Here is a 21,313-nt window from a genome sequence, read left to right as displayed (position 1 = left end):
TAAAATTGGAACAACACACCGCGTTATTGACTTATTTCTGCTGCATAACCGGCGACGCAGCAGTAGGCCGGAGCACCGGCGACCACTGGAGGCTGGAAGCCAGACAGCTGACAGGAGCAGAACAACAGAGATTGAGAGACAGAAAGAGCACAGATAGAGATGGAAGAGTCGAAGAGAGAGTTGAGAGTCAGAGATGGAGGAGAGAGTTGAGAGATGGAAAAAAGAGAGAGAGTTAGAGAGACTGAGAGAGTAGTGAAGAGCGTGAGAGAGCAGAGGAGAGATCGAGAGAGAGAGCCGTTGTGCGTTCTGAATTTTTTTTTCTTTTTTAATGCTGCTGCGTTCTCAGGGCCGCTATTCACTTAGAATTAGGTAAATAATTTTTTTTTTTTAATGGTAGGGTTATAATACAAGTGGGCCTAAATTTTGGGGCCCCCAAAAATTGGGGGCCCTAGGCCATTGCCCCACCAATTTAACATAAGGGCCGGCCCTGCTTATACCTCAAAGCGAACACACCCTAAATTTTTTATTTGTAAATGAGATCTTTAATTGAATGTCAGTAATATTTTTCATAAAATAAAATAAGGCTTTTCTTAAAAACAAATAAGATTTTAAATTTTTTTTTTAATAAATGAAATTTTTGCTTGAATCTAAATAGTATTTTTCATAAAATTAAATAAGACTTTTCTTAAAAACAAATAAACTTTTTTAAAAGCAAATAAAACTTCGTTGGAAATGTGACTTTTCATATAATAAAGTTTATAATAAAATTCAACAAGATTATTTGGTGTAGTGGTCAACACTTTAGCCTCTTTAACAAGAGATCTAGGGATTAAATGTCATTCAAGCAATTTTTTTAATATTAACAAGGCCCGCACCCAACTCGTACCCAGATCGCGCCAGGCCCGTGCCCAGTCCGGTCTCATCATACATGAGAGGGCAAGCGACAATGACGAACAAGAAGGTGGCATTGGAGTCTACAAAGATGAGAGACAGATCTCGATCAATCTTTACGGTGGAGCGACGGAGGCGCTAGAGCATCGGCAATAGTGGCAAGCGATAGAAGGGAGGGAGTGGCGCTAGAAAATCATATGCATAATTATTATTTATATTTTTTCAAGTTTAAATCAAATCAAAGTTTTATACTTTATTATTTTAAATCAAATCAAAGTTTTTTAATTTATTATTTAGTTGAATTATATATAGCTTTAATTAAATTTGAGAGAAGCTATAGCAGCCTAAAACAGGAAATGCGACCAATGTATTTGTCAGGCAAATAGGAACTACAATTTTAAATCAAATCAAAGTTTTATAATTGATTATTTAGTTGAATTATATATGCTTTAATTAAATCTGAGTTAAGCTAGTAGCCTAGAACAGGAAATACGACCAATGTACTTGTCAGACAAATTATAATTTTAGCAATTTTATTTCAATTAATTTTAATTTGTTATATTTTTTATATAATAAATAGATAACTAACTAGGATTCACTAATTCAATTAGTAATTATTTTGTTAACTTAATTTCCTATTTTTGAATTAATAGTTGATTGTTAGAGTTAATTATATTAATCCAAAGTTTTTTTTTTTTTGATGAAATCCAAAGTTAGGGTATTCAATTTTTTTTAAAATAATAATCAATTTTTAGTGGAAAATAGTAGTATTAATTAGGTATCATTCAATAAAAATATTTTACTTTTATAATAAATAATTATAAAATACTCCCTACGTTTACGAGGAATTTACCATAATTTCATTTTCGGTCCGTCCACGAAAAATTTGACATTCCATTTATAACAGTAGGATCCACATAATTCCACTCACATTTAAAATGATATCTTAATTTCACTAACAATTTCACTCATATTTTATTAAAACTGGTATTGTACAGAAATTTTTTATAGGCATAGGGAACAATAAAATTAAGAATGAACAATAAATTAGCCGTAGGATAAAAGATCTATTAACATTTACAAAAATGTGACCAAAATAGTTTCAGTAATAGTCTATAAAATTATCGCAAAGCCAATAACAACCAACCTCTAGGGTTGTCATGGCAACTAAATTTAAACACCCAGGACTCACCTCCCCGACAAAATTGTCTTGGTCACTGGGGCGTCCTCCGGCCTTGGCCTCGAGTTCTGCCTCGATCTCGCCGCAGCCGGCTGCCGGATTGTCGCGGCTGCACGTCGGACCGATCGGCTCGAGTCCCTATGCGATCAAATCAACGGGCAAATTGATGGAGTGAGCAATGGTGGCTCGTGTCGAGCCAAATCTGTGGTGCTCGACGTCACGGCGGACGGCCCAACTATTGAGGCCGCCGTCGAGAAAGCTTGGTACGCATTCGGGCATGTCGATGTGTTGATCAACAATGCTGGTGTGAGAGGTATGGACTTCTTAATTTGGTTGAGTGAATGATGCAACTAGTTGGCGATTAATTAATTGATCACATAATTATGCTAAGTGATAGATGTTCAAGAGAAGTTTGGGTTTGAGTGATAATACATGATTGATAAAATATATAATTATATTAAGGATTTGGTTTGTGTATGATTTGATTCGTGCTCGTCTCGTACTCTAATCATTCAATTATACTTACTTAAAGGTGGATGAATTATTTAATCATCCTACAATCCTATTAATCTTCTCTATTTCATTAGCGTATATGATGTTGGTAATGGTAGCATGAAATTCTCTCTGGTACAAAGTTTCTATCTTACAATTTAATTTTTATATTCTACTTGTGTCGTCACTTTATTAAAATTATTATTTTAGAATTATTTATAGTAAATTTTGAAAGGGAAACCCGAGTTAACATTTACTATATACTATATAAAAATTGAAGCTTAAAAAATTATATACTCATATTATAATGAGATAATCAATACCAATAATTGATAATAAAAATGTAAATCAAACATTTAACAATAATTATAAATTCTAACAAAATATATAAAGCACTTTCTTCTTCTTCTTCCTCCTTCAAAAACAATTTCGTAAGCTCAAATCATTCTTTTAGATGCATGGAAATTGATATATATGTTACTCCATCATATACAATTCTTGGATGGGTGAGATTTCTATTTTTTGTGAAAAATGCAAATAAATAAATAAAATCTACGAATAAATTAATATAATTAACGAATAGCCATATTCAGTCAATATAGTTAAAATCTTACCAAATTTAGTATTTAAATACATACACTACCAGAAAATGCGGCTTTAACGACCAAAAATTTGATCGTTAAAATCGAAAATCTTCAACACGGTTAACGACCGATTTGATCGGTTGTTATTTGCATGGTTGTATTTTTTTATTTTTAACGAGCTTAAATTTATTTTAATGACCGAATTTTCGGTCGTTAACAAAAAACATTTATTAAAAAAATAACAACCTAGCTTTTTGCCCACAAGTATTTCGGTATTTCTAATCATGTATTTTGGAGTCAATCGTATACACTTTGACGAACTTTCCAATGGGTCACTCATCTTAATAAAACTCTATAAGTCAAGAGCGATTAACCTTAAATTTTCTTTCGAATAGTCACCAGTATAGAACATGCATATTATTGATATAATTTGCACCGATTAATTCATTTAAACTCTAATTTAGTATACAATACTCCCTCCATTCACCAAAAATTTGCTACAATTTCCTTTTTGGTTCGTCCACAAAATTTTTGCCACTTCCATTAATAGTAGTAGGGTCCACACATCTTCACTCTCCAGTATATGTAGTAGGGTCCACACATCTTCACTCACATTTAAAATGGGACCTTACTCTACTAACAACTTCCCTCATATTTTATTAAAACTCATGTCATTCAAAATGCGACAAATATTTGGTGGTCGGAGGGAGTATCATTCATGCATAACTTTAAAATATGTCGAGAGGATAACTAAGACTTGTGGTGTCAGCGAAAGAGTAACGCTAAAAATAATGATTTTTAAATAATAATAAAATATAAAAATAAAAAACAATTAATATTAACGACCGAATTAACGATTGATTTTAAAAAATATTCAAAAAATTAAAATTAATGACCGCAATTTTGGTTATTAAAAAAATTAAAAAATATATAAAAAATAAATAAAATGAAAAAATATAAAAATATTAACCGCTGAATTTTCGATCGTTAAAAAAATAATAAAATATAATTATGTTTTTTAGAAAATAAAAGATAACAAATAAAAAAAATTATCGACGATCGAATTTGCGGTAGTTAAAAAAAATTATTAACGACTGAACTTTCGGTTGTTAAAAAATAAAAAATAAAAAATAAAAACAAGAAAATTAATATTGACTGACTTTTCGGTAGTTAAAAAATTTCAAAAAATTTAAAAATAAATCGATCATTAGGGCCGCTAAATTAACGACCGAAAATTTCGGTCATTAATTTAGTCGTTATCAGAATTTTTTCTTGTAGTGATATGATAATTCATGTTCATATGTTATATTGATTTATTCGTAGAAATTATTGACTTATTCGCACGCATTATCAATTCTCAATATATTTATCATTATCAACGGAAGTTTTATATATATAAGATATGGTTATGCTACAAATTCATATTAAAACATAAACCACCAACTATGAACAAATGATGAATTCTCTATAAAAAAAAAATAATAAATTCAAGAAATAAGATTTTCACCACATAAGATTTGAACTTAGTACGACTAATTCATTCAACAAAGTGACAATTTCCCTTATAAATCTTAAAGTCTTTACCATCGAAGTACTGAAAATGGTTCACAATTAATTTTAAAATGGTTCTATAAATCTGTATATGAATTCATGTATATACACTGGTAAAAAGTAAACGATGGCCCTATAGGGCCTAAGAGACCAGCACTGGAGCTCTCAAACGAGGAGTGGCACAATGTGGTGAAAACAAACCTCACAGGCTCTTGGCTGGTTTCCAAGTACGTTGGCGCACGGATGCGCGCCGCGGCGGCTCCATCATCAACATTTCATCCAATGCCGGCCTAAGTCGAGTTTATCAAGTAAGATGGATTAATGCAAAATTAACAGCTTGGAATTGTTCGTTATAATAAATTAGGGTTTATTGTTTTGGCAGATAATGGCGCTAGAATTGGGAGCGTACAATATCAGAATGAATTCGATTGCTCCGGGATTGTTCAAATCGGAGATGACGATAAATTTGATGAAGAAAAAATGGGTGAGAGAAGGAGAAGATTTGGAACGTGGGATCCAGCACTCATCACATCTCTCCTTCGTTATTCATGATTCTTCTGCTTACGTTGACGCTGGCTACACACTTCCTGCTTATGAGTCGAAAAAGATCCAAGATCAATAATTATATTCCTCATTTCTTCTTCGTGAGCGGTTTCAGTCACGATTGAATCGAATAGTGAGAGTCTATATTGTTAGTGTATCTTAATTACAAACTCTAGAGTCAAATAATGTTTGATTTTGTGTCGTGTGTGTAACGATTTCGATACAGTAGTAGTGCGCAGATAAGCAAATTTGTGAAGTTCAACCCTTCTGTTATTTATCTTAATTAATTTTTGAAGAATTTCTATAATTATTCGTTGTCATTTATTTAAATTATCGCAACTCAGGTAAACTTTTATGAGATTTCATCCAATAAAAAACTTATATAAAAAGGTGTTTCTGTTCTCCAAACCAAAATTCCTCGATTAATTGGAGTAGTTCAGATTAATAGTATATAATTTGAATTAAATTGCTAATTTAGTTGACTAATTTTTTTTTATCTATATTAAATTTAAATAAATAAATAATTTATTAATTTTGGCTAAATAAATTATTTCTTTAGTTTAATTTTGTACCCCCGGCCTCTGTCCCACCCAAAGTGATAATCGTATTCATTTTTGGGCCGTCCAAACGAAAGTGAGCCATCATTTTGGTAAAAATTAGAGAATTTGAAACTCTATTAATAAAACTAATTACACCCTTATTTTCTTAATCACCCTAATTAATACTCTGCCCTTATTTTTGAATTAATATTTTTAAGAAACTTTAATTACACATATAATTAAATACATTTAATACACCAAACAACAACTTCTTAAGAGGGTTGTTTGGCTAAGCTTATTTTAAAGAGCTTATAAGCTCTTGGAGCTTATAAGATATAGTTTTTTAAGAACTTATAAGTTGTTAAAGTGTTTGGGTAATTGAGCATATAAGTTAGAGAGAATTTTTTTACTTAGTGAGGGAAAAATTTTACTTAGAAAGAGAAAAATGAAGAAAAATGAAATTAGAATTATATATGATGAAAATAAGAAATAATAGTTGAGTTATTTTTGTAAAATGAGTGTTGCTTATAAGAAAATCAGAAGTTGAGGTAGATGAACTTATTTTTTGGGAAGCTTATAAGCTCTTATAGCTTAATTTTAGAGCTTATATAAGCTATTTAAGAGCTTATTTTGCCAAACACTTTGAAGGAGCGCTTATAAGCTTCTAAACAACTTATAAGTTGTTTTAAATAGCTTATAATTAAGCTCAACCAAACACCCTCTAAATCTCGTGCCCAAAAGAACTGCCTCACTTATGCTGGGACGAAGGGAGTAATAAATTTAGACATTTTCTACATCGCTAATTCTCCTGTGCGACCGTCGCACAGGTGTGTGACGGGTCGACCCGGCCCAAACCCGCCCTCCTGACCCGGAACCCTGATCCGCGTGGGTTTGACCCATACTCCTAATTATTACATTTGTTTATAATAATGGTTACTTTTAATAAACATAATATATACATTTGTTCATATAAATGTATATTGATATGTATAATATTTTATATTGAATGAAGGTAAATATTTATATTAATATAAGTATACATTTGTCCGACCAAATGTATATCTTATGCTTATTAAAAGTAAATACTCCTATTAGGGTTTAGTGTTCAGGCTTAGGGTTTAGTTTTCACCTATTAGGGTTTAGTTTACAGGGTTTAGTTTATAGAATTTAGGTTTTAGAAAATATAATACTGTATATTAAATGAAGGAAAATACCTATATTTATATAAGTATACATTTGTGCGAACAAATATATATTTCATGCTTATTAAAAGTAATAATTATTATAAACAAATGTAATAATTTAGGATTTAGGATTTCGGGTCTGGATTACGGGCCGGGTCGGGCGCGGGCCGGGGCGGACCCGTCGCACACTGTGCGACGGTCGCACCCAAGACCAGCCCTTTCTACATTTAAAAAAAATAAAATTGGATCCCGCATTGATTAATTTTCATATATATACATATGCATCAATCAAAACAAATCTGATGAATTCAAATTAATAAGTTAGACATGTTATGTGTTATGTCCACTTTACCGTGAAGAGGCTTAAGTTCAAACCTAGTCATACCTATGGCCATTTGAATCGCCCCACGACAAGAAGGGTGCAATAGCGAGACTAACGAGACTCTCATACCACTATTGTAGTATCGCCTAAATATGAATTCACCATTTTCTCACTTTGCAGCCTAATTTAGTCACAATCCTGATGCAACGACGACACACAAAGCTCTTGTAGACCATACACACGATAGCCTCTTTGATAATCTGAGCTAAACGTGCTCTTTAAAATCTTGCAAGAAAACACCAAGAGGAATGAATTAGACCACAAAATTGTTGGAATATAGGATGAGAGAATGTAAGCAAATTTATTTAGAAATTTATTTTGGAGGATGAAACTTATGAAGAGGCTATATAAGAATTAATGTGTATGTGGGTGTGTGGACGTGACAAACAAAGAAATGAACAAGGGGAACACTTGATTTTTAAAGCTATTTAACTTGATTGCTTTTTTGCTCTACACATCAATACCAAAGTGTACACACATATATATATTATGACTATGTCGGTTAAGTAACCGACTTAATTTGCTAGACTATTCTAGGACACTTATTTGCTAGAATAATCTAGATAGTTAGTTAATTAATTTAAGTTGCCTTTTAATCTAAATATCTTAGGTTCTAGATTTTTCTACTTTCTTCCTATATTTTATTTTTATTTTTGAATCTAGATTTTTCTTTACAAAATATCTTTACTTACAAATCAAGTTTATATTTCAACACTCCCCCTTAAACTTGATTTGTCATTCCGAGCAAAACTCTGAACTTGACGAAATCCTCAAATATCTCGCCCAAACTCCTTGCTCGTGGTGTGGCTCTTTCATTTAAGAAAGATGGTGGCGAGTCTTCAGTGACTGGCACTGGTGAAGCTGGTGGAGTCACTGGCTCTTGTTGGACTTCTCCAACTTGCTCTTCTGCTTTTTGTTCTTCTAACTGTGGGATGTAGGTGAAGTCACCGTTGGAGCTGAAATCCCAGACTCCTTCTTCGTCGAACTCCACATCCCGACTTATCACTGTTTTCTTGGTATTTGGATTGTATAACTTATAGCCTTTAGAGTTAGAGTCATACCCGATAAAGATGAATGCTTCACTTTTGTCATCGAGCTTCTTCCTTCTCTCATCTGGTACATGTACGTAGGCTTTGCTCCCAAATACCTTTAGGTGGGAAATTCCTGGCTTTCTCCCGCTCCAGGCTTCTTGTGGAGTCATTCCCCACACGCTCCTTGTCGGCGATCGGTTGGATAGGTACACCGCGCACGCCACTGCTTCGGCCCAAAACTCTTTAGGCAGATTCTTCGTCTTTAGCATGCTCCTCGCCATCTCCATGATTGTTCTGTTTTTTCTTTCCGCCACTCCGTTCTGTTGGGGGGATCTCGGAACTGTCAGGGGCCGTCGAATTCCATTTGCTTCGCAAAATTCTAGAAACTCCCTTGACGTGAATTCTCCGCCTCGATCGGACCTCAGGGCCTTGATTTGTCGTCCGCTCTCCTTCTCAACGGCAGCTTTGAATTTCTTGAATGCATCAAATACTTCCGACTTCTGCTTCAAGAAATATACCCACGTTTTTCTAGAAAAATCATCAATGAAGAGCAGAAAATAATTATTTTTACCAAGGGAGCTTGGATTTATTGGCCCACACACGTCAGCATGAATCAACTCCAGTGGCTTTTGAGCTCTTGAGCTTGACTCCTTTGGGAACGGCTTTCTGAATTGCTTCCCGAGTAGACAACCTTCGCAGAGTTGATCGGGATGTTTGATGGATGGTAGGCCTCTCACCATCTCTTTCTTTGATAGCAACTCCAAGCCGCCAAAATTTAAGTGCCCAAACCGTAGGTGCCATAACCAAGACGGATCTTGGTAACATGCTTTCAGGCATTTTGCCACATCATTTCTAATATTTAATAGAAACATTCTATTTTTAGACATTGGCACCTTGGCAATAAGATTATTTTTGCCATCTCTTATTGAAAGGTTATAATCTCTCATGTGAATATCATAACCTTTCTCTAAGAGTTGTCCCAAACTCAAGATATTATTTTTCATATTGGGCACGTAATAAACATTGGAAATAAATTCATGATTTCCATTCTTCAAGCGGATTAAAATTTTTCCTTTTCCTTTAACTGGAATTTTAGATTCATCACCAAAGGAGACGTTGCCACTTACCGACTCATCGAGCTCCACAAACATATTTCTTTTCCCGCACATGTGATTGCTAGCACCAGTGTCGAGGTACCACGTGTCATCTTGTCTTCCAGCTTCTCCTTTATATGCCAGAAGCACACTACCAATATCTTGATTTGTACTTTCGACGTAATTGGCCTTCTCTTCAATCCTTACTTTTTCACTTCTGCACTCGGAAGCATAGTGCCCAAATTTATGGCAATTATAACACTTTATCGAAGATTTATCGTACCTCGACTGCGGGTTGCTCCTCCCCCGACTATTTGTAAACTCCTTTCTTTCACTACTGTTGACGAAGCCTCCTCGTCCTCGTCCACGTCCACGACCTCTTCCTCGATCTTGACCTTGACCACGTCCTCTCCCGAATTGTCCATGGCCATTGCTCGGACCTTCTTCTTTTTCTTTCGGGCTTACTTGCAACTTTAAAAGTTGCTCTGAAATCTCTTGCTTCTTTTTTTGCTTCTCCTCATATGCTTGCAGCGACCCCAACAAGAGATCGATCGTCATCTCCTCCAAATTTTTAGTCTCTTCAATTGTCACCACAATGTGCTCAAACTTTGGGGTTAGTGAGCGCAATATTTTCTCCATAATTCTTACATCCTCCAATTTTTCACCATTTCTTTTCATTTGATTAGACACCGCCAAGACTCTTGAAAAATAATCCGATATCGATTCGGACTCTTTCATATGTAAAGACTCAAACTCTCCTCTTAAAGTTTGAAGTCGTACCTTTTTTACTTGTTCCGCTCCTTTGCACGCGTTCTGGAGCTTCTCCCACGCTTCCTTGGCGGTACTTGCATTCGAGATCTTCTCGAAATCATCGTCCCCTAGCGCTTGATAAATGAGACAGAGAGCCTTCTTGTCTCTCTTTCTCGCGTCTCGCAATCTATCCTTTTGTTGTTGGGATAGTGCGGCCTCGTCCTGCGGCTCCTCGTAGCCGTTCTCCACGATCTCCCAAACGTCGTGGGCTCCCAATAGCGCCTTCATCTTGATGCTCCAATTATCGAAGTTGCTCTTGTTGAGCATGGGGACTTGAAAAGATTGTAAATTCGCCATACCACAAGTAGAATCTTGTGGCTCTGATACCACTTTGTTGGAATATAGGATGAGAGAATGTAAGCAAATTTATTTAGAAATTTATTTTGGAGGATGAAACTTATGAAGAGGCTATATAAGAATTAATGTGTATGTGGGTGTGTGGACGTGACAAACAAAGAAATGAACAAGGGGAACACTTGATTTTTAAAGCTATTTAACTTGATTGCTTTTTTGCTCTACACATCAATACCAAAGTGTACACACATATATATATTATGACTATGTCGGTTAAGTAACCGACTTAATTTGCTAGACTATTCTAGGACACTTATTTGCTAGAATAATCTAGATAGTTAGTTAATTAATTTAAGTTGCCTTTTAATCTAAATATCTTAGGTTCTAGATTTTTCTACTTTCTTCCTATATTTTATTTTTATTTTTGAATCTAGATTTTTCTTTACAAAATATCTTTACTTACAAATCAAGTTTATATTTCAACAAAAATATCTAATCTTGTGGAAATCAATATGGCGCTGCCCCTTCTCAATTCAATGTACATCGATGATGATAAATGCCGGAGAGCTGCGAAAGCAAAAGGCAACCAGAAGAATGAGGAAGCGGCTGATCAAGTTGAGGAGAATCATAAAGGAGATGCTAAGGTGGATCCGAAGCCTGCTTGGCAGCCTAAGGAACAGGTTTATTACCCTAATGTCAAGGATAGTGATCTTCCGCCGATTGGATTGGAAAACCGTTACGACGTGTTTCATAAAGATGATGAGAAGGTGGCCGAAACAGATAGTGACAGGGTGGACGAAAACTTTGTTGTTGAGTCTCCCGATATGTCTCTAAATGAAATTGGGGAGGTTAGTGCGGAGCGTCTGAATGAGGATGGGGCTGATGATTTTCAGGAGGATCATGGCATCACTAAGCGACATGATTTGTCGGCTGGTAAGGGACCTACGACTTTCATAGGAGATGAAGACTCCGGGAGCAGCAAAGGTCAGCATGGGGAAGAGGTTGTTACTTCTCCAAATATGCAGTCGGAGGATATTGATGAGTTACAGGTTCAGAAAGCAGCTGCCATGAATACACAACGGGAGAAGGACCCTACTCCTGATTTGAAGGATAGGGCGGAGTCTCAGGGGATCATTCCGGATCAAGAGGATATTGCTAATCGTATTAGCAGGCTCGAGGCGCAGGTTACTCAAGGGATGGAATTGCTCGTTGAGCAAGTTCCACCTAAGCGTGGACCGGGTCGTCCTAAAAAGGGTATGGAACGTTCGCGCGTGCCACTGAATCCGAATCCGATAGATTACATAAAAGGTCGTCTAAGAAATGCGGAGGAACTGGGATATAAGCCGAGGGACTTTGTGGTTGATCATAGCAACAATAGTGTTATGCGTGCTATGAACAATATCGCGCACGGCCGTTGGTCGGATGAAATGGAGTTGGACGACTGATTTTATTGCCAAGTATTGTCTTTTGACTTAAGCTGTCCTATGCGTTGATGTTTTTGTTTTACGAGCTCTTTTCGAGTCTCGGGCCCTAAGTTTGCTTTCTTGTGGGCCTTCAAGGGTTTTTTCTTTTTCCTTTTTAATAAAACTCAATTTCATCATTGAAGGGAGCAAAAACTAAAGAGAGATAGAAGAAAATGGGGGCCCGGAGACGGAGCAGCAGCTATTGTCCCGAGACGATGCGACAACAACAACAGTGTGATAGCACACAGAACGGTGGTAATTTAGCGACGACGTAGCTTCTCGGCTCAGACCTCGGTGTCTCTCAAATTAACCCAAGGGTAGAACCCTCCGACAACACCACGTCCCGGCAACTCCACTGCCAAGTTCACCCTCAATCACACTTCAACCAAAGAGACCGAAAAGACAAGAGGTGAGGTGAAGATACAGTAGAGCTTCTCTCTTTGACTCATAAACACGGAGAGAAGGGAGAAGGGAACAAGAAGGAATATTGAGATAGCTAGGTTTCAAATCTGTCTTTTCCAAAAGTGGGCTGAAGAAGGGTAATGTGCCGTCAAAAAACGTGCCCGAGGTTTGGCCCAACAATTTCAACAACGGTAATTTTAAACACAGCCTCCAATTTTATCACTATAGCCACTTATTTAAAAAATAATAAAAATAATTATAATTATACTATTATACCCTTATAACCTCCATTTAAAATTTATAATAAATTATTCTGAAAGAATAATATGTATAATATTTTCACAAATAATCATATAACCCCATCCTTATCTAATATTAATGATATTAATAAATAACTTTAATAACTCCATTGACATAGCCCCCAACTAAAAAAAACGTGATTGTTGCAGAAGAAACGCCACACATGAAGAAGAAAGTAAGAACAAAGTTAAATTTTATCTCATTTCCCTAATTAAAACCCTAGGTTCTTTCTGCATAAAGCTATGATGAAGGAACACTAAATTAAACGAAGAAGTCACCAAAAGGCAAAGTAACAAACAAATTGAGAAAGGAAACCTCATTGATTTATTTGGTGGCTTCTACGCTTATCTGGAAAGATGGCTGAAAGATCCGTCTACTCTTATAAACATAAAGTTCGCAGCAACCAAATATGGTACCAAACGAAATACCAAAGCACAGCAAATTGCAGAAAAGAAATAAACGCGAACACACGAGATGGTAACCCAGTTCGGTGATAGAACACCTACGTCTGGGGGGCCTCGCCCAGGGAAAACGATTCTCTATGTGAGGTTAAATTACAGCAGGACTTATACAAAGACTCAATCTTTCTAACGCCTCTATAATTTCCCAAAACCCCAACACACGATAAACCGTTGAAAGCTAGATAACACTAACTCTCTAAGTGTGTGCCCCGACGAACACACTTACTCCCTTACAACCACAATACTTCAACTCACAAAGGAGATAATCGAAATCAATACTTTGCACTCAACAAAAGTAAAAGCAAAGTACAAAATACCAGGATATATAAACTGATCAATGACGCCCTCTTCCGAAAACCATGCTGCTCAAAAACAACTTTGCTATCCACCAGATTAAACGCAAAGTGAGAACGAAAAGAACATGAACTCAACCCAACAATGTTCTCCGGGAAGGCTGCGCACATCAACTGCTTGAAAGAATGCCAAAAACGTCCAACACTAGCTCCAAGAGAATAATGATATATATATATGAGAGAAATCCCAAGTTTCCTTCTATGATAAGGACTCTTCTTTTATGTCTTGCAAGCCCAACCATCAGAATCATCTAGATCTTCTTCGAAATCTCACAAAGAAGGAAACAAAACACCACAAGATATGGTCTTATCTGTAAGAAGAAAAATTCGCAAGGAACGTGGTATCTCTTCTGGTATCAAGGTTGGTATCTGTTCCCAAAACTATATAAATGACAATCCAAGAATAGAGTATCTTATTCTAACAATGGCCTTAAAAACCCTGGGATAATCCTCCAAATAATCATCAAATGAAGCCAGTGCATTTCAAAATTCATCAAACGAATCATGCACATTTCACATAGAGTGAGAGTGAGAGAGAGAAGCAGGTGCGTTTAGCCCAGAAATTTCAGAGAGAGGGACGTCAGTCGAAATTTTTGAAGAGTGAGTAGATGGATTGATTACTTGAGCTTGTATCATCAACAGCCTCAACTGTTTAGCAACAACGTATTGGCATTTGTTTTCAGACTATAGCATATGTTCTACTTTTTTTTGCATTAATCTGTACAGCTTTTCATTAATGGATTCTTCATTTCTGATTTTGGAGTTTGAGTTGATTAGTTGAGATTCGTTGAAAATGTACTTATTAAGTTTTTCACAAATTTATTATAAATTTTAAATGGGGCTATAGGGGTAAAATAGTATATTAATAATTATTTTTATTATTTTCTAAAAATAAGAAGCTATAGTGATAAAATTAGAGGTTGTGTTTAAAATTACCCTTTCAACAATAGTGATGGTTGCCATCTTAAATTAGACTGATGTCCTTGATCAAGCCATTGTTGTAAACCTCTCACTTCTACCAATAGCAATAAATCATAAATGAATCTCAGAAGAAGGCCGGATTGAGCAGGAGTTTGCCATAGCCGCAATCAACAAAGATGCCCAGCTCCATAATCTTGAATGAGATTGATCAATTTCACTTCTCCAAAAAAGCACTGATGCACATCTTATGCAAATTCATGCCTTCCACAGCTCTCGACACAACTCATCAAATTCTCCTTAGCCAAAACCTCCAGATTTTAGGCTTTTATAACTACAAAATTCTAAAGATCTGAAATAAACTACAATTTTATGAACACCAACTAGAATCACATGAACAACAAATATTATATTTCAATGAATTGATCATGTAGAATTTCCATGAAAATCTAATAATTTAGATATTCATGTATAATTTTTTTTAAGATTATAATATTTTTTTTGAAAAGGAAGATTATAAATTAATATATACTTTTATATAAATATGTACTGGAATAGAAGCTCAAATCACAATGAATTTTAATGTCTATCTAATGAATCAATATACTTCATCCGTCCCTCAAATATCTTCTTCTCTTTCCATTTTGGTCCTCCCCAAAACATCTTCCTAATCCTAACCTACTTTTGAAAATAATTGCACTCACTATTACTCTTACAATCTTCACTTTTCGTGGGACTCATTCTTCACTCATCAAATACACAATTAACTTTTATTAAAACTCGTGTCATCCTCCCTTAGCAAAATGTTTGGGGACGGAGGGAGTATACAATATTCTTCTAATAAAGTAATATATTCTTATAAATATATAATTATTTATTTACAAAATTACACTTAAAATAAAGAGAGCGCTTGTCAAATAGCCATTTTGAAGAAGGAAACACAATATTTGACCACCAATTAAAAAAACATAAAATCTGGTAATTTATTACGTGTAAAGATTGTTTTGTCCTTAATTAAGGCGGATCGAATTCGGATCGGTCGAATTCGGGTTTGCGCGCGGGTTAGGCACATATGGTACTATTAGTGCCATATGTGCCATTCAAATAAAAAAAATCTAAGTAAATTGGTACCTATGGCACTATTAGTGCCATTAATTAGTACCATGCATGAATGATACTAGAGACCATAAGACAGAGTATATGACGGCCATAAGTACCATTCGTGCAGCACTACATAAGAGAGAGTATATGGCACTAATGACACTAATATGAACATAAGTACCATTCGTGCAGCACTCTAAATGGATAATCTAAACCTTAAATGGATAATCTAAATTAAGGGCAAAATAGTCCTGAAACGTAAAAAATAGTACCATATGTGCCTAACCCGAGCGCAAACCCGAATCCGGTCCGCCCTAATTAAGGGCAAAATAGTCCTGAAACGTAAAAAATAGTCAAATTTTGTGTTTTTTCAATTAGTGGCCAAATATTGTGTTTTCTTTTTTTAAAATGGCCATGCGAGTATATTGTTTCTAAAATGAAATTGGTAATAAGCATATAATAAGTAATATATATTTTGTGCTCAATACACTTTTTATATTAGTATAGATATACAATAATACATTTTATATCAATAATAGAGTTTTTTAAGAACCTACAATAATAGATACTGAAGGAGCACTTGAGATCAAGTGTTCCCACACTTTCAATTTTTAATATGTTCTTGCATGTTTTTTCTCCAATTAGAGGGAGGAAAAAAGTGGAGAGCCAAGGAGAGAGTCGGCGATAAAAATATTGCCAGTAACATAATTGGAAGAGTAATGAATTAAGTAACGTATGAGAGATGTTAGTGCATGATCTGTTGTTCCAAATTTTTGAAACATTTGTTTCCGAAGAAGCTCTTCTGTAATTTCGGATTTGAATAATGCTGGAGCACTTGAGTTCAGCCTTATACAGTATTCTCCCAATTCTAGCGCCATAATCTGTCAAAAAGTATAAAATATAACTTAATTACTTCATTAATACAAATATTTCATGTCGAGTATGAAGACGTCGATTTTGTCTCATCCACTTTTGGGAACCATTCAAATGACGGATCTTTCATGTGTTATGAACTTATGAGTAAAGTCTAAATATTCTATCTCCCAAAATCTCGAAGAAAAAAAAGGCATATATAGGAGCATAAATTACTAATGGTTAATTATTTGTCTCTAAATCTATGAATTTCGAAGGTTCTCTAAAATCGAACATGAATTTTTTTTTTTCTGAATATAAATACTCGATCTTTCAAATTTTCTTACTCCACACATGATTTTAAATTTCTTCGAATCGAAGCTGAATTGGCAAATGCAAATTCCAATTGATCAAATCAACAACGAAATTAATGACATAGTAATAGAACACACCAAATCGTTGTGATCTATAACTAAATATAGATTTCAAATTCAAGGAACAACTTTAGGTTTCACGAAGAGCTCGATGATAGTCTTAAAAATACAAAATACCTCCAAAAAATCTGTCTCGAAACCCTCAATCTGAACGTGATTTCTTTCTTGAACTCATCATGAATTCCCCTTAATTTGTTATAATTTCCCAATTTGAAACTCATATTTAGTTAAAGACAACATTTATGTGTGTTTTAATATTGTGTTATTTTTTCTCGTTGTCGATTTTGTGATTTTGGAATTTTCGACTACCAATTTAGAGTCAATTTAGGATCGGAGAAATTTAACAAGCGTGTGCAAAATTAGAAAAATTGAAAAATCAAATATTTTGGATTAGGAAAAATATATTGTTTGCAATTTTAAAAAACCTTCAAAATTCGTGTATAAGAAAAAATAGAATGTTTGCAATTTTAAAAACCTTCAAAATTCGTGTATGTAGAAACAAATAACTCTATAATCTACTAATACAAGAAGAGAATTGAATGTTTTTGGTCTTAACCTTGGTCATGGAGTTGAGGCCGGTTTTTGAAGCAGTATAGGCAATGCCGCCGCTTACCGTAAACCCATTTAGGCCGGCAATAGATGTGTAACAGCCCAATTTTCATAAACTTTTCAATATAAAATATTTGAAAACTAATAGATAAAAATAAAATTTCTTGAATTATAAAAGTTTAAACCAATTTAAAATCAACTTGTCAAAACTAAAGTAGTAACATGAAATAAAATGATAAACTAAAAAGTAACATGTTTCAACTTAAATTTCTATGGAAATACTAAATCTCTAGTCATTCTCGACTTCCATGGCCACCTCGACTCCAGAATTGCAAAACTGAGAAGATAAGGGGTGAGCATATTGAAAATATACTCAGTGAGGAACATAACAAAATATTCATATATGTCACATATATAATTAAATCACGTTATCATACTTGCAAACATACGCCAAGAGACTAGAGCCCCCTTGACAAACATAATCATAGTTTGAGTCGATGGCTTAAGTCACATGACCAAACACATACATAGATCAATGGCTTAGGTCCCATGATCAACTTATCATCATAGATCAATGGTTTAGGTCCCATGATAGCACATAACATCATAGATCAATGGCTTAGTCCCATGATCGCACATAACATCATAGATCAATGGCTTAGGTCCCATGATCGCACATAACAACATAGATCAATGGCTTAGGTCCCATGATCGCACATAACATTATAGATCAATGGCTTAGATCCCATGATCACACATAACAACATAATCATAAGATGCACGTAAACAAGTAATCAAACGCAATAATAAAAATATATATAGCCATATGAATAAGCGTAAAATCCCTCACCTTAAAGTCGAAGGCAATTAACTAAAATCCGGAATGAAGGTCTTAATAGCGTCGCACTTGAAGAATTCGTCAAAATCGCAGCTGAACAGACCAGTCAGCTTCAAGCCTTCGTTTGAAGCCTCAAACGTCCTTAAATCCTATTTTTCCCAGAAATACGACTTCTTCGTCTTCGAGAGAGCTTTCCGTGGCCACCTGTTTCGCTTGAATCGGAGTTCTGTGGAGGAAGTTATGGCCGTTCTCCCGAAACTGCCAGAACTTGATTTCCTGCGAAAATCTGACTCCAGCTCAGATCTTTTGAACTGTATCCCGCTCAGCTTTCACCGTTGGATTCTATGAAAGTCCCAAGGGAGAAACTGCCTACACGTTTCTGGCCCTCTCTGCTCACTAAAACCCTAATTAATTAGTGTGTCCGTCTGTTTTAGGGTTTGAAAATAGATCTCATATTTATACTAGTTTTTAAAGAGTTCTAGTTCTAATAGGAAACAAAAATAATAATAATAATAATAATAATAATAATAATAATAATAATAATAATAATAATAATAATAATAATAATAATAATAATAATAATAGTCTAGATAAAATTAATGGTGCATATATATATGTATCATGTAATTATTTAAAAAAATAAGCTATACAAGAAAATACTATTAATTAAACTTATAAAATAAATCTAAATTATCGGGGTGTTACAGGATGAGATGTTTATCACTGAACCACAGGCACCACGGCGGCGCATCCGTTCGCCGACGTACTTCCACACCAACCAAGAGCCCCGATCAAGTTTGTTTTCACCACTCTGTCCCATTCCTCCTCGGAGAGCTCTAGTGACGATTTCACTTGCCCTATATATAATTGTCACACATAACATAATATCATTTTTTTTGTTGCAAAAATTGGAATCCTAATAGAATCACAACGGTTAAGCTCGTGTATTTTACCAATTTCGAAATTGATATGCAAAATAAAAAATAAATCAAGATTGGTGTACTTGAGCGCCAATAAACCTTAAAACATAATTAATTTAATAAATAATTGTATACAAATAGAATTCTCAAGCATCATGATTTGCCAGAAATCTAACCTCTCAAACCAGCATTGTTAATCAAAGCATCAATTGAGCCGAATGCGGCCCAAGCTCTCTCCACGTTGGCCTCAATAGTGGAGCTGTCGGCAGCAACGTCGAGCTCCACCGCGATAGCTTGACACGAGCCGCTGCCATCGGGTGCTTCCATTGCAATACTGATCTGATCGCAGAGGGACTTGAGGAGGTCGGTTCTACGTACGGGCTGCGACCACGACTCTGCAGCCAGCCCGAGCGAGGTCGAGGCAGAAGTCGAGGCCGGGGCCGGCGGAAGCGCCGGTGACCATGACAATTTTTCCATCGAGGTGAGTGAGACCATGGCTCAAATTGGTGTAGGATTTCCATCTTGTTACGAGGGTGAGAGATTTTTCTTCATTGTAGTTTTTTGTCTAATTATTAATGTTTAGTGATGAGAGTTTTATGGTGGCCGCAGGGATGAGACGGTATGACATAACTTATTAAATCCGTCGCACTTACACTTTATATCTTATCTTTAATTTATATTAGAGAACATGCATTCATATAGTCATATTGAGCAATGAAACTTAGGGGTGTATTTGTTTGAGATTCTATTGGATTTTTGGAACTTTAAAAACCTTGTGAATTTCGTGGATTTAGGGAATCCATAGACTTTATGCAGAGTTTGACTGACTTTTTTTTATTGATTTTCATGGATTTTCATTGACTTGATAGAAATTAGGAAGACAGCAAACCCAGCGTCGGCTGAAGCCCAACTACCGCTAGAACCGGAGCAACTGTCACGACCGGTCCTAATTAAGGATAATTAAGCCGGGAAACCGTGACTAATGGAGGGATATTAGAAGCGGGGTAGAAAGGGGATAATTAAACAAAGAAGAATCACATTTCATCATTTAACAAAAGGAATATTTATAATATAACAGAAGTTTAGTCGTATAGACTCAAATAACTAATAAGTTCAGATATCTCTGACTTAGCCAAATAAACATAAAACTTCTGAGTACGCAGCGGAATATGATTCTGATTACATGTATGAAGACATGTAACCCTAGAGTTCATTAATACATAATAAGACAAAAGAATCCCGCTCGTCACTTCATCACCATCGGCAGCTGCTCAACCTGCACATTTAGAAATATATGCAGGGCTTTGAGTACAAAAGTACTCAGTGGGCACGTATGCCTAAGTATAAAAAAATACATGCTTCAAAACTGTAAATTGTCATGCCATCATAAACAGTACAGCAAGGGAGTTTTTCGCTAAAAGGCCCAAGCTTACTAAATTCATTTGTGATTCTTAAAGTTCGACTGCAGTCTAAGTTCTCTTGTAATCTATCATATCTGGAACTTTGTGCCGGAGAGGTGGCCACCTCTCACGGTCACCTGACCGGCCAACCCGCTAGATGACTCACGGCCACTGGTGTACACTAGCCCTGGCAGGATAGCTATCAACTGCTCAAGACCGAATTCGATTACATGATAAAAGCCACATCAGATAGATATCATACTGAAATTTAAACATTTTCTGGCAAGACAATATTTGAAATAACTTCAATTAATTTAGTCATGAAATAACTTGCTTGAACGTAACATTTAAACTCATTTGATATATATGAAAGTAATGCCCACCTGTTAGAAACTTTTTGTGGTACAGTAGCTCCTTGACTGATTATTAATCTCGTGCTTGACCTTTATTACGAGAATATAAATAAGATATTGCTCGAGTAAAATCCTCAAATAATGAGATTACAGAATTAACTATGCATGATTTTTATGCATGATTTATTACTCCGAGATGATATTAGATAATTACTACTATTAATCCTCACTATCGGATCAAATAAATAACAACTAGGTTTCATCTTGCGTGGTTGAGTAATTAACTAAAATAATCCGTTCGCTTCAGGTGTTCCAATCCGCCAAGTAAATAAACCCCATTCCTCGTAGTCAATAAAAAAATAAAATAAATAAATAAATACTTCAACTTATTCGC

General features: G+C 35.2%; 2 protein-coding genes across 2 annotated transcripts; one reads left to right on the top strand and one right to left on the bottom strand.

The window, feature by feature from the left end:
* The first annotated feature begins 946 nt into the window (after positions 1–946).
* LOC130990578 (uncharacterized) lies at positions 947–5,320 on the top strand. The gene is given in 5 exon segments (XM_057914799.1): positions 947–972; positions 2,077–2,384; positions 4,820–4,939; positions 4,942–5,006; positions 5,063–5,320. Coding segments are annotated over 5 exon segments (777 nt in total).
* A 10,894-nt stretch (positions 5,321–16,214) lies between these two features.
* LOC130990222 (uncharacterized) lies at positions 16,215–19,687 on the bottom strand. Its single transcript, XM_057914449.1, is given in 7 exon segments — positions 16,215–16,454; positions 17,416–17,500; positions 18,957–19,036; positions 19,039–19,103; positions 19,343–19,544; positions 19,546–19,653; positions 19,655–19,687. Coding segments are annotated over 7 exon segments (813 nt in total).
* Positions 19,688–21,313: the final 1,626 nt, after the last annotated feature.

The sequence above is a fragment of the Salvia miltiorrhiza genome, chromosome 6, assembly GCF_028751815.1.
Source record: "Salvia miltiorrhiza cultivar Shanhuang (shh) chromosome 6, IMPLAD_Smil_shh, whole genome shotgun sequence".
Lineage (NCBI taxonomy): Eukaryota > Viridiplantae > Streptophyta > Magnoliopsida > Lamiales > Lamiaceae > Salvia > Salvia miltiorrhiza.
The sequence above is the reverse complement of the archived record's forward strand: the minus strand, read 5'-3'. Positions and strand labels throughout refer to the sequence as shown.